Source organism: Halichoeres trimaculatus, unplaced genomic scaffold (genome assembly GCF_033239565.1).
Source record: "Halichoeres trimaculatus isolate MK-OKI-2021-1 unplaced genomic scaffold, fHalTri1.1 fHalTri1_scaffold_14, whole genome shotgun sequence".
In the NCBI taxonomy this organism is placed as follows: Eukaryota; Metazoa; Chordata; class Actinopteri; order Labriformes; family Labridae; genus Halichoeres; species Halichoeres trimaculatus.
This window is the reverse complement of record NW_027437192.1, coordinates 33,696,632-33,708,797: the sequence shown is the minus strand read 5'-3', so window position 1 is coordinate 33,708,797 and position 12,166 is coordinate 33,696,632. Positions and strand designations below refer to the sequence as shown.

Here is a 12,166-nt window from a genome sequence, read left to right as displayed (position 1 = left end):
AGTGATACACCACATCAACTCTTTCCTCTGAACTGATCTCAAACACACAGAGTCACACAGTCATCTACACACTGCTGAGGAAGTAAACACACCAGTGAGGTTAGTGAAGGGTTTAGGCTGTATGAGAATCAACAGCACTGTGCACCATGTGGGAGAGACAAGACTGAGATAAACATGACTGGGAAAGAGCAATGACCATTTTTGTATGTGACCCACTGATGGATGACCTGTCAGTGCTCCAAAAGAGCACTGACTAGACTGATTCCACCAAGTGGTCCGGTACAGATCAGTACAGTGTGGTACGGGTTGGATCAGTAAAGTCTGATCCTGTTTGTGTTTCCTCAGACAACCATGCGCTTCTTAGTAGGCAGCGTGCAAGCTGGATACTAATTGGACTGCAGTCTTTCTAGCCCCTCCTTCTGGCAACCCAACAGAAGGAAACCAAAAAGTGAAACTGTACGGGTCAGTAGTTTGGGGACCTGTCCTGGTTTTAGTCTAAGGAAACGCCACAAAAAAGTGAACGAACCAAACTGAACCACTTGGTGGACACAGGGCTTGATAGCTCCCCCTGGTGACTGGCTGCAGTGTAAGTCATTTAGCCCACCTCTTCCATGTTAACAGATGAGATGTCAAACATGGTTTCTGTCATTAGTCTGGTCACGCTGATTTATGTCATAGTGTTCATTTTTTAAGAAAGTTTACTCTGATGCTAGCTAATGCTATAAAAGAGAGGGTGTGATGTCATGATTGACAGCTGTGTTGACCAATTAGGTTTCTACAGTGCTGTGTACACCGTTCATTTGAGCCTTCAGGTAAGCGTGGGTTTGAGATAACTGAAGGGATTTTGAAACTCAAAGCTTGTGATGAGCCAGATTCTGGCTTCTACACCAGAAGGAGGTGGAGACACGCCATCCATCTTAGAGCCCTCTTCTTTCACTGAGGTCAAAATCTGTTTGGATCCTCTGTTCACACCTCAACAGCTCTAATGAAACTGCTTCATGTAAGGAATGGTTTAGCTTTGAGCAGCACACCTGAGGATGGAAGACAAAGACATCACAGCTAACGTTTTTGAGTATTTCACATCAAATCAAAGCTTTCCCAGTTATATTTCATGACGGGGACACATGAAATAATGAAGACAATGTCGGAGTTCAGTGAAGCTACTTGCATGGGAGTCAGAGAGGAAAATAGTGCATGCCAAGCCTTTAGGGTTGAGCTGAAAATGAGGCAGAAACACAGAAAAGCAAAAAGAAAAGAAAACAGTGTTCATGCAGAACCAAAGAAGGCGGCGACAAACAGCCAGAACAGAAGAGTGAAGACAGACATATACAAACCTCCAACATTAAATTGCTATGTCTGATATAAATGGTTTCCCCCTCAAGTTTCTTTGCTCTTTTCTGCAGAAAAAAGGGAACACCTGGTTGGAAACAGTTCAGAAAGTTTAACAGCAGTTTGTGATGGAGTCCACTAGCAGCTCTGACTCCAGCCATGACATGGATCCAGAAATTATAAAGAGGCCATGGATCTGCAGGACTGAGGCAGCAGGTCCCATCATGCCCAGCTCAGCAGGTGATAGGTGGGCACACACTCACACACACATTCACACGCACACACTCACACAGGTGCTCAGGTGCTGTATGTGTGTGACAGAAGCCAAGAAGACACACACTCGGTGCGCTGTGAGCCGAGCTCCATGCGGTTCATGCAAAAGCTGCTGCAGAGAGCGGACGTGTGCAGGAGGAGGAGGACGGTGTGTGCCGTCGCTTCAGGAGCTCACACATTTTTCAAGATTACGTTTACCTGATTTGGTTTTGAGTTTCAGCCTCTTTTCAGCAGTTTGAGTCGGCTGTAGCATTTTTATTCAGTTTACAACATGTTTTATTCCTATGTTTGAGCTCTCATAAGGAGTCTCATTGCATTTCAACAAGGTCTGAAATCTATAAATGTCATCTGATGACGACAAAAACCTCTTTCAGCGGTCAGCTACTGACCGTGGGTGGCTCTTTGGGGACTTGTCACAGACGGCAGTGGCCACAGGGCAGCGGTTTCAAGTCAAGACAACAACAGAGTGAGCAGATTCACACCTGTCAGCTAATATGGGAACTTGATATGAGATGTTTCGTTTTAAAGGTTAACTTTTTGAGTGCTATTCTTGCTTTAACTAAGGAATAAAATAGTGAAACAGTCCAGGACAGCAGGACAGAGTGAGTAACAACAGAGGTCTGATCCAAACAGAGCTACACATTCTGAGGAGCGTGGGTCACCATCTAAATGGGCAGCACTTTACCTTCATTGGTTTCTGTTTAGAGACTGGTTTTGGCTCTTTGATGAGCAACAGTTTAGTGTTGACTCTTTTTTAGCTGTAGGAATCATCAGTCTATAAAAACACTGAACCCTCAGGGCTCATCAGGGACACATTTGTCCTTTCAGGTAAACTTTTGCTCAGTTTGTGGCTGTAATTTTGTTTGTGTTGCTCCTAATTAGATTTTGTAAGAAAGCTTGTTCATGATAAATCTTAAAACTTAAATATACTTTTTTCTTTTTTTGTTCCCTTGACCTTTCAGTCTACTTCAATTCCAATTAAATGCATCAAATATTGTATTATTATTATTATTATTATTTTATTTATCTATGTATTTTATTTTAATAATGATTATAATGTTAGTCTGCTCAACACCTCAGACTCATCCACCAAAGGAGCTCTTGCAGTGTATACACCATGGCTCCTTCACCAGTCTGAGCCAGGCTGTTCAGACCTTGCAGCACTAACTGTAGTCAAAGTATTTTGAGATAATGTTTTTTTTTTTTTTTTTGTTTTTGTTTTTTTCTTCAATAAAACCTGTTCAAACTCCTTGTTTCCATCTTTCATGACAGGATTAGGACTCAACCCTGAATAGCTTTTTGTTTTGGCTCAACCTGCACTGCTCCACCCAAACCTCCACTGCAGATCACATTTCTAAAAATAAACTCTGATCCTGTCTCCTGAATCTCTGTCTGATTTTTGGGGTCCAAGGAACCCAACCTGACAGAGTTATTTTTCATTTGTTGGTGTTTTTCAGAAGGACTGAAACTACTTGAAAGATCTGAGAAAAAAGAGGGGAAAACATTCATCTGTTTTGTTTTATAGCAGTTTTTGTAGCTGTTTTTGTAGGTCATTTTTGTCCTGATGTCTTCAAAGGGTGGTAAACTAAAGCCACCCACAAAGGTTAATGATGCATTATTCAGGCTCTCTCTGAAAGCTGTGTCTGAGTGTATTAAAAGAATCTCATGATATCATAGTGTAAAATACCAAAGTAATTTCAGATTGGAAGAAGATTTGTGGGTTTTTTCAGTGGAGCTGATTCCCTTGCGTGTGCATGTAGTCTTGTTTCCTGTTGTATTCAGTTTATTTTAATCCTTGTAATAAAAGCAGCTAGTACATCTTTAAAAATTAGAATTATTACAGCTCCATCTGCAAAGTCCTGAAGGGAGAGACTCAGCCAAGCAGTGGGTCTGCCCTGAACACGCAGGAACACACATGAGTCGGTGTTAGAGGGAAAAGTGTCCTCCCTCTGACAAATGTTCCTGATTAAACTCACATGTAAACACTGTCAGAGAGACAAACCAAACTTTGTGCAACATAAACATCTTTTTTTTTTTCAACAGACAGACAGACATGGACTGAATCATAGTGAGTGCTGCACACTGGGTTGGTTTCCTCTTGTGTGCAGCTCTTGTGTGGCAAGCTTCCAGAGACACACAGTCAAACATGATCAAATCCACCTGCAGTCAGATTCTGCTCTCACTGTGATGGAAAACCTCAAAGCAAAGTGTCTGTGTGTGGAACTGATGCAGGGATGAGGATGCAAAACGGCGCATGCTAACCTTCCTCACTCGCATCACCTCCATCTTTGATTTATCCTGAGGAGAATGCTGCCCCCCACAGACAGAGGAGAGACACGGTTACTGCATGATAGAGTCAGTCTGTCACATTAAAAGCTTGACTTATACATCAGATACCCATGCAACATGTACAAGAGTCTGCAACCTGCAGCTCTGGAGCCTTATGTGGCTCCTTGTAGCTTCAAAAAGTTGTTATGAAATAAAGAATTTTTATTTTTCTTACAGAGGGTATTGATCATTTAAGACACTGACACTGAATAAAGTCATGTATTAGCATTTTGTTGAAATAAATCTATATCACATCTGTCAATACAGCCTGCCACCAGCCCTGGGGAGATAACTACATCTACAAAAAGACAAATCTGGTAGAAAACACAGATTTTAATTCTGTGTGGATAGATTCATTTCATTGCCAACATGCTGGCTTAATATACATGATTGATATGTTGAAAGTCGCTAGCAGACACCATTTTTTTAAAAATGAATTCATTTTCAAAAATATTTAAAACTAAAAAGTTGTTCAACTTTTTTGCAAAAATCAAAGTTTCGCTCATTTTTGAAATTTAAAAATTTTGATTAACTTTTGAACTTTTTTAAATTAACAATAATAATTTCGTAAAATTACAAAAATAAATTCAAAATGTTGCATATTAAACTTGAAAAAATAATACTTTGTTGAAACTTCTTTTTTTCTTTTTTTTTGTCAATTTTTGAAATTTCAAAACTTTTGCAAATTTTGCAAATTTTTTAAATCATTTTTTTTTTTTTGATTTTTTTCAAAGTAATGGCATCTTAATTTTGGGGAATTTTTTTGCAATTTGTTTTAAATGATTAACTTAGCTATCACATGAACAATTTCATAAATCCAAAAAAAATCTTGTTAAGGGGATTACTAACTAGCACTTAATGATGCTTAGAATGGTATACACTTTTTAGTCTTCTCTTGTGAAGATAAAGTATATTTTGTGGTAATGACTTTAATCCAGGTGACCTGAGGCAAAATGGACCCTTGAAAGTAAAGGTTGCAGACCCCTGAACACGAAGAAGAGAGGCTAAAATCAGCTCCTGACCATAATGAAGTGATGGTTAACTAAACTCATCAAGTCCTGTTTTGGCACAGACAGCTTTGTCCTTCTCTGGCTTTCTTACTTGCACTTCCTGCACAGTCACCTGGTGGACCTGTGATCTGGCTGTGAGCTCTGATCTAACTGATTGTCCTGATCTCACTGTTTGTGTTGTTGATGAGCTGCCCTAACATCCTGTCTCTTGGGTTGTGTCTCATTTTGAAATCTGATTTGAATCATTTTTTGATCCTGCAGATGCTGTATTATGTCATTCTGTGAGCTACAGACACATTCACCTTTATTGGATCAAAAAGTCCCCTTAATCTCTGAGAGGAATGCTGTTGTTTCTGCTTCTTTAAAACTAGAAACTAATAGTTTTCAAGTATCCCCTGATCTATCACTCAAAGTTTTCTGTTGCTCACTGTTGAAAACAAACTTTGTTCTCTGATCTCTCTATCAAACAGAAATCACGCCTCTGTATCTACTCCTACACATCCCTGTGATCCCACTGGTTTGACTGGTTTCCATGACTGGTTGGGTCTGATGATGCGTCTCAAACAAACCTGGCTCTTTTTCTCTCTCTCCCCGTTGGCCGTGGTCACGGAGGGCGAGTGCCTTCGCTCTCTCCTCGCCACAGTCTGATGACACATACAAACTTACACATCAGGAAAGAAACCAACTGAACTCTGCAGTGTCCATGAACAACAACATGTCTGTAAAGGTTAAAGGAACGATCATGTGTACTGGAGGATCATTCAAAGAGGCTGTGTGGAGGATCTGTTTGACTTAATCTGCAGCGACACCTGGTGGTGAAGACGTGACTCCAAACAAGGGTGTTTGTTTTGGAAATGAATGGAGATCAGATCGAAACAAATGTTTTTTGTTCAAGAACATTTTTTACCAGACACGAGTTAAGGTATTAATCAACAGTTAGGAAGAGCTACGCTTTGAAACATGACAACAAGCTAACTTTGTCAGTTTTTAGCGTAGTTTAGCAGCCGGCTAAATTTAGCTCTACTCACAGCCCAGTGCTCTGAGATGTGTTGGAATGAACATTATCACTAATAGCTCAGCCTTAAGCCTGTGTTTTAGCATTTTAGCTTATGATTGAGCCTTTAGCCTGTGTTTAAGCCTTTCAGCCTGTGTTTAAGCCTTTAACACGTGTTCAAGCCTTTAGCTCATATTTTAGCATTAAGCTACTGTTTGGGCCTCAGCTCAAGTTGTAGAAGCCTGTATTTTAGCCTTAGCTCATGTTTAAGCCCTAAGCCTGTGTCTGAGCCTTAACTCATGTATTAGCTTTTAGCTTTTGTTCAAGCCTTAAGCTCGTGTTTTAGCCTTAACTCATGTTTTAGCCTTTGGCTTGTCTCTTAGCATTCAGCTCCTGTTTCAGCCTTCAGCTCGTGCTCTATCTCTCTCCTGTTTCTCTTTCTTCTGCTCTTCTGTCCTTTTTCTGTCTGACAGTTAGGCTCCAGTGTCCACCATCACTACAAAATTAATCACAGAAATTGTTTTCAGCAGAGAAAAACACAGCTCTCTCTTCTGTCTACTAAACTTTGTCAGCTGGCATGGTGTTGTCATCGAGACTTTGCTGAAAATCAATCCAGTCCTCATCGCCCCGATTGAGAAGCGAAGAAGTAGTATTTAGGAATAAACTGTATTGGTGCTGATAATCTCATTTTAAAGTGTGGAATATGATCAGGCATATATCTAGAATGTAGACTTTTTTTTTTTTTAATCACTTAGAAACTCCTCACAGCCTCTTTAACTCAACATGATGAAACCATCATGACCTCAGCTTCAGTCTCTAGTCATCCCTGGGTGTATGGTTACCTTCCATCTCTTCCCCTGGCCCTGCTCTGATCCCTGATCATCGTTGCTCATTAATCTGAACAGAGTCTGAACACCTCTTGAAACCACAGAGTCCTGTACCTTGATCTCCGGAGTGCTCTCTGGTCGGGGACTCTGGCTCTTGCCGTGCTTGGTTGGCTGACTCTCTGCCTTCTTTGCAGACTTCCTGTCTGCACAGCGATGTCCTTTGGGGGTGGAGCCATCGCGGTGGTCGGAGCGACACAGGGCAGGCAGCAGCGGGGACGGGGTGGCCTCCCCGGGTGACACTGGTGACATCACAGGAGCGCTGACTGGCCGCGTGGACTTATTGTCGGGGGTGGACGCCATGGCTGAGAGGACAGAAGAGGAAGGACAATGGTCTCATTTAACAAAGGAAGACAGAGAGCTGCTGTGTGTGCAGCTTCAACAACGACTGTAGACTGTATCTAAACCAGGTTACTGTGGAGTGAAGGCTTCAGTCTGAAAATAGTCTGACCATGACCGTGTCTGATCATGACATTCAATAACCTTCATCAACCTGCTGTTTTTCCTCCTGCAGACACTTCCTGGTGGTTTGATCTTTGTTTGCATGGTTTTTTGTCTGACTTTGAGGAAGACTCTTCTTATGGATTTAATCATTTAATGCTGAATGGAACTACAGTTATAGTTGGCTTTTCATGAGGCTGGGGTGGAGGAGGCCACGTTTAACCTGCAGCAGCAGAGTGTGAGCTGCACAGGTGTGGCAGGAATTAGTGAGAGTGAAGACGTGTATACATCGCCTCATCGTTGGAAAGAGCTGAAAGCTGCTGGTTGGAAACAAACACTGGGAAAACAAACTGACATCCTATTCTTGGTGTAAAAGATTATTTCTGAAAACAAAACAAAAACGAAGTGTTAGTTGCATTGATGAACAATAAGACAACAAAAAAGAACATTGTCATTCATAGGTAATAATACAATTCTAATTATATCAAATCCCTTTTCCATTGCTTTTTCATCGATTCCATCAGTTCCTCCTTTGAATTTTCTCTGTACAAAAAGTAGATTTACTGGTTTTTCTGTCAACTACATTTTATTTGGTTTATGAGTTAATAAATATGACATTAGACACTGTATCTGGATATCTTTTTACATAAAGAAATCAAAACAAGTAAAAATTGTTCGTCAGGTGTGGCCTATGTTTTACTGTAAAAGTTAATGACTGAAGTAGGCCATCTAGTGTCACAAAGTGGTTATAGCACTGAGCTGTAGATAATCTGTCAGCCATGAACCTGTACCTAACTTTTCATCTTCCCATCTGGGAAACATTTACCTGTTAGTATTCTGACATTCATTTACGGAGAGTAACTGTGATGAAAGTTAAATTCTGTTCCAAAGCTGAAGTTATACTGATGTATGCTAACCACTAGCATATTACGGATGGAACGATTTATGAAAAAAATCCGAACTGCTCGGTTTCCCTCACTCAGGGCGCGCATGCTTCGTTTGGTTCATGACTTTATTTGTTTTACAGCTCAGTTTGAAGATAGTATGTAGCTTCGATCATACACATGCGCAACTCAAGGCGAAGGATACAGCAGAACAGTTTGTAGGGAGGCATGTGTGTTGTTCACATGACGAGCAGAGAAGGCATAGTCAGAGGGTGTATGTGTGGCATTGAGTCGTCCTGCTGTCTGGGAGCTCTTTAGATTCAGTCTGAGCTCTGATGACCGACTTAAGAAAGTGGAGGATAAAACCACGACTGAGTGTTGCCAACTTAAAGACTTCATAGCTATGCTTCATGACTTTTCAGAGGTAATAATTTTTTTTAAAGACAACTCTTGCAACTTTTCTGGAGTTTGGAGAACCTGAGATTAAAGCATGTTTTGATCTCCTCAATGGTCAGCGTGTGTGAGCCCCTCCCCTATCCAAAACACATACGGACAGTCCTCCTCACTCACAGCAGATGTGTCTTAAGTGTGTGTCTCAATATAGTCACTTCTGAGGGTTGATATTTAGACATAAAAAAAAACAAGAATGGACACAAAGAAAGTCAATTTGTAGTTCTAAACATATTGATGATGTTGTATTTTACCTGCTTTCTGTCTCTCCCAGCATATTTCTCTGTCCTACAGAGTCCGTGACAATTACATGCTAATAGATCATTAAGCAAATTAGACAGCAGTGTCATTTAGTGGCTATTAGTGACTTCTGGAACAGACAATAGTGATGTTCCTTACTGAGGAGTTGGCATGTTGAAACTAGTAGTGTTTCACTCTGCTTTAATGATGTTTCAAATGGGAAACAGTCTCATTCTTTTAGGTTTTTCATGACTGAACATGATAGAATTGATTAAAAATAATCTGTTAATGGTGGATTATTAGTATATATGGTAATCTGGGGTGTTAAGAACGACATCAATGTACACAGACTCAAACCGAAAACTGGGAGTACAAAACCATCATAAGAACTGAACCATTCCATCCCTATAGCATTTTGTTGACATATATATGTATATATATATATATATATATATATATATATATATATATATATATATATATATATATATATATATATATATATATATATATATTTTTAATGAACCTTAATTTTAACCAACACTAAGGCTATATAATGTATACTATTATGGATAATGTCCCTAGTCAGGATATGTACATTCAGTGGAGCTTTAATTTACAAGGCTGCAAATTAATACTGAACAAATAACTCAAACAATTAATTATGAAAGAGCTGCAGCATCTTAAACCAGCAACAATGAACATTTTAAAGATAAACCACAGTGCTTCAGTTTCAGCTTCAGTTTTTCGTGTCTTTTATGTATTGTGACTGTCTCTCTCAACTCACTATATTGAAAGTGATACATGGAACAAGTTGGGTCCTATCACAAGGTTTAGGGCAGAAATTACCCCTACAGCAGTGATTTTGTGCAGCAGAAGCCCAGAGCGCTCACACCAAACACCCCCTCCCTGCTCCTCTGCCAGTTTCCTCTGCACTCAGACGGGGCATATTTTACTTGACCAAAAACACAAATAAACGGACTCCCACCAAAAAAACTCTGATATCGGTCTGCATTCACGCTTTATTTAGAGAATTTTCAGCGAGTTACTTTCAAACAAAAACACTGCTAAATAAGGCTCTAGTTCTCATCGTGTCTCTTTGTCCTGGCAGACTACCTGCGTTTGTTTATATCTGGCACGCCGCACGCGCGGACTGATACACTAAGCAGTGAGTGCCTCGTAGCCAGCTTGTGGCTCTGCAGCGGAGGTAGCGACGTTTTACGACACAATGAGAACTAGAGCCTTATTTAGCGGTGTTTTTGTGTGAAAGTAACACGCTGAAAATTCTCTAAATAAAGCGTGAATGCAGACCCATATCAGATGTTTTTGGGTGGGAGTCCGTTTATTTGTGTTTTTGTGTTTTCAAAGTCAGGTGCTGTGGTGGAGTGAGCGCATCTCATCTCCGACGTAACATCCAATCGAGAGGGTTAAACTTGTTTTACAATTATTACTATTAACATAATAATTATTCTTATATAGGAAAATGTGTGGTGTTTTAATCTAAATGAAATATATGGGCCTATTCAATCATTAAAAAATATATAAGTATTTTTTTTATCTTTTTTTTTTTTATCAATTGCTGGAAATTCCAGGCGACCCCATTTGAATTCCAGGCGACCCCACATGGGGTCGCAACCCCAAGGTTCAAAAAGACTGATGTAAAGAAATGATGAGTGAAAGACACACAGTGAAGCAGAAAGGTTGTAATGTTAATGGGTCAAACCATTACAAATCTAATTTTTAATAGCAACCAGTTATTAATAACCATCTCTAGATTTGTAACTCTGCAGCTGTAGTTCTGCAGCTCTGTAGATTTGTAGCTGCAGCTTTGCAGCTCTACAGTTCTGCAAACAGTAAACAGTCTGAGGAGACTGAACCACACCATGATGTACAAATGGAACAAGTCTCAGGGTCTCAAACCCAAAGAGCAGATGGAGTCACGTACCTCCGTCCAGGCTTCGAGAGTTTCTCTTGCTGGATGAACGTTGGAACAGAGGAGCCGGTCTGTCGATCAGAGAGCTCGCCTGTCTAGTCTGAGCCTGAGTCCGACCGCTGTAACGAAACTTTGAGCCCAGAGCCAGGAACTTCCTGGGTGTGGTGGCCATCTCTGTGGATGTCAGCCTACACAAAGGGACACAGACCGACCTGTTGATCAAACTCTGCAGTAGACTCTGGACAAACACTGACAGGCTGAAACCCCATACCTGAAAAAGGTGTGATGCTCCACACACACTTTCCACAGCTTCTTGGCCGCCTTGTAGTTTGGCAGTTTGAAGCCAATGGCACTCTCGTATTGTTCCACCTGTTCCAGAAAGAAGCAGGGAAAGTTAGATCTAATCAGAATGCTGTAAAGGAAAGTTCAGGAAAGCAGCATGAGGAACCACTGGACTGCAACTTCCAGCCAGAGCAAAGAATAGAATAGAATGGAGAATAGAATATACTTGTTTTGATCCCCCGTGGGGGATTTTTTTTTTTTTGTCACAGCAGCTCACAGAAAAGTGCAGTAAATGCAGTAACAATGGTAAATAGAATAATAACAAGAATATGAAATTTGAAGGAAAATAGAAAAATAGAAATTATAGAAAATATATCTAATAACACATTATCATTAAGACAAATGTGACATGCAGTTAAAAAAGACATGCAGAAGAGCTAAAACTGCAGTTTTCTCCAGTGTTACCTGAGGCTGGCTCTGAAAACCACCTCAAATCCTAACATCAGCTCTGTGTGAATCAAATGAAGAAGGATGTCTCCATCTGCTGCAAGGTCAGCTGACATCGTATCTGAGGCAGCAGATTGTGACTTTATCTTTTATCTAAAGTTATCTTTAACATTAGTAGCATCACTGCAGTCTGACGGACGATTTGGGATTTTCTCGTTAGCTAAAGTTAGCCTGACGTTAGCTCCTATCTGTGTTCTTCATCATGTCTCTTTGTTTGTTTGGAGTTCATTGGCCTGTTTTGTTCTAGCTTTTGTTCTTTGGTGATCGTACATCATTGTTAGCTGTTGTCCAAAGGGCTCTTGTTAAGATAACGTTAGCTTCTGGAGTTTAGCTTCATTAGCTTATCTGTAATAGCTGAGATAACAAAGGTTGTCAAACGTTGTGCTGAATGATTCAGTGTAAATACTGTAGCTCCAAACTAACAGAGACACACTCTTGGTAAAGATGGTAAAAAGGAGGTTATATTTTAGTCCTGACCAATGCTGATCCTCTGTCTTGTTGTCTGAGATGCTGAAGCTAACCAGATGCTGTTTATCAGGTTAGCTCTGGGAGCTATAAATGTAGTCTGTAACTGAAGCTTTTTATCAACCTTCAATAAAATGATTCATATC

At 40.3% G+C, this 12,166-nt stretch overlaps 1 protein-coding gene across 10 annotated transcripts in view; it reads right to left on the bottom strand.

The window, feature by feature from the left end:
* Positions 1 to 12,166, bottom strand: part of epb41a (erythrocyte membrane protein band 4.1a) — a 105,341-nt gene that overhangs the window by 53,481 nt on the left and 39,694 nt on the right. For 7 of the 10 annotated variants that reach the window (XM_074686238.1, XM_074686240.1, XM_074686241.1 and 4 more), the window contains exons 10-15: positions 11,038 to 11,135; positions 10,779 to 10,954; positions 6,876 to 7,123; positions 5,510 to 5,584; positions 3,865 to 3,912; positions 1,335 to 1,397 (exon numbers count right to left, since the gene is read on the bottom strand). In XM_074686238.1, the coding sequence (XP_074542339.1) occupies positions 1,335 to 1,397; positions 3,865 to 3,912; positions 5,510 to 5,584; positions 6,876 to 7,123; positions 10,779 to 10,954; positions 11,038 to 11,135 (708 nt within the window). The remainder of the gene's footprint in view (positions 1 to 1,334; positions 1,398 to 3,864; positions 3,913 to 5,509; positions 5,585 to 6,875; positions 7,124 to 10,778; positions 10,955 to 11,037; positions 11,136 to 12,166) is intronic. The other 3 variants (XM_074686244.1, XM_074686243.1, XM_074686246.1) reach the window with 3 other exon arrangements.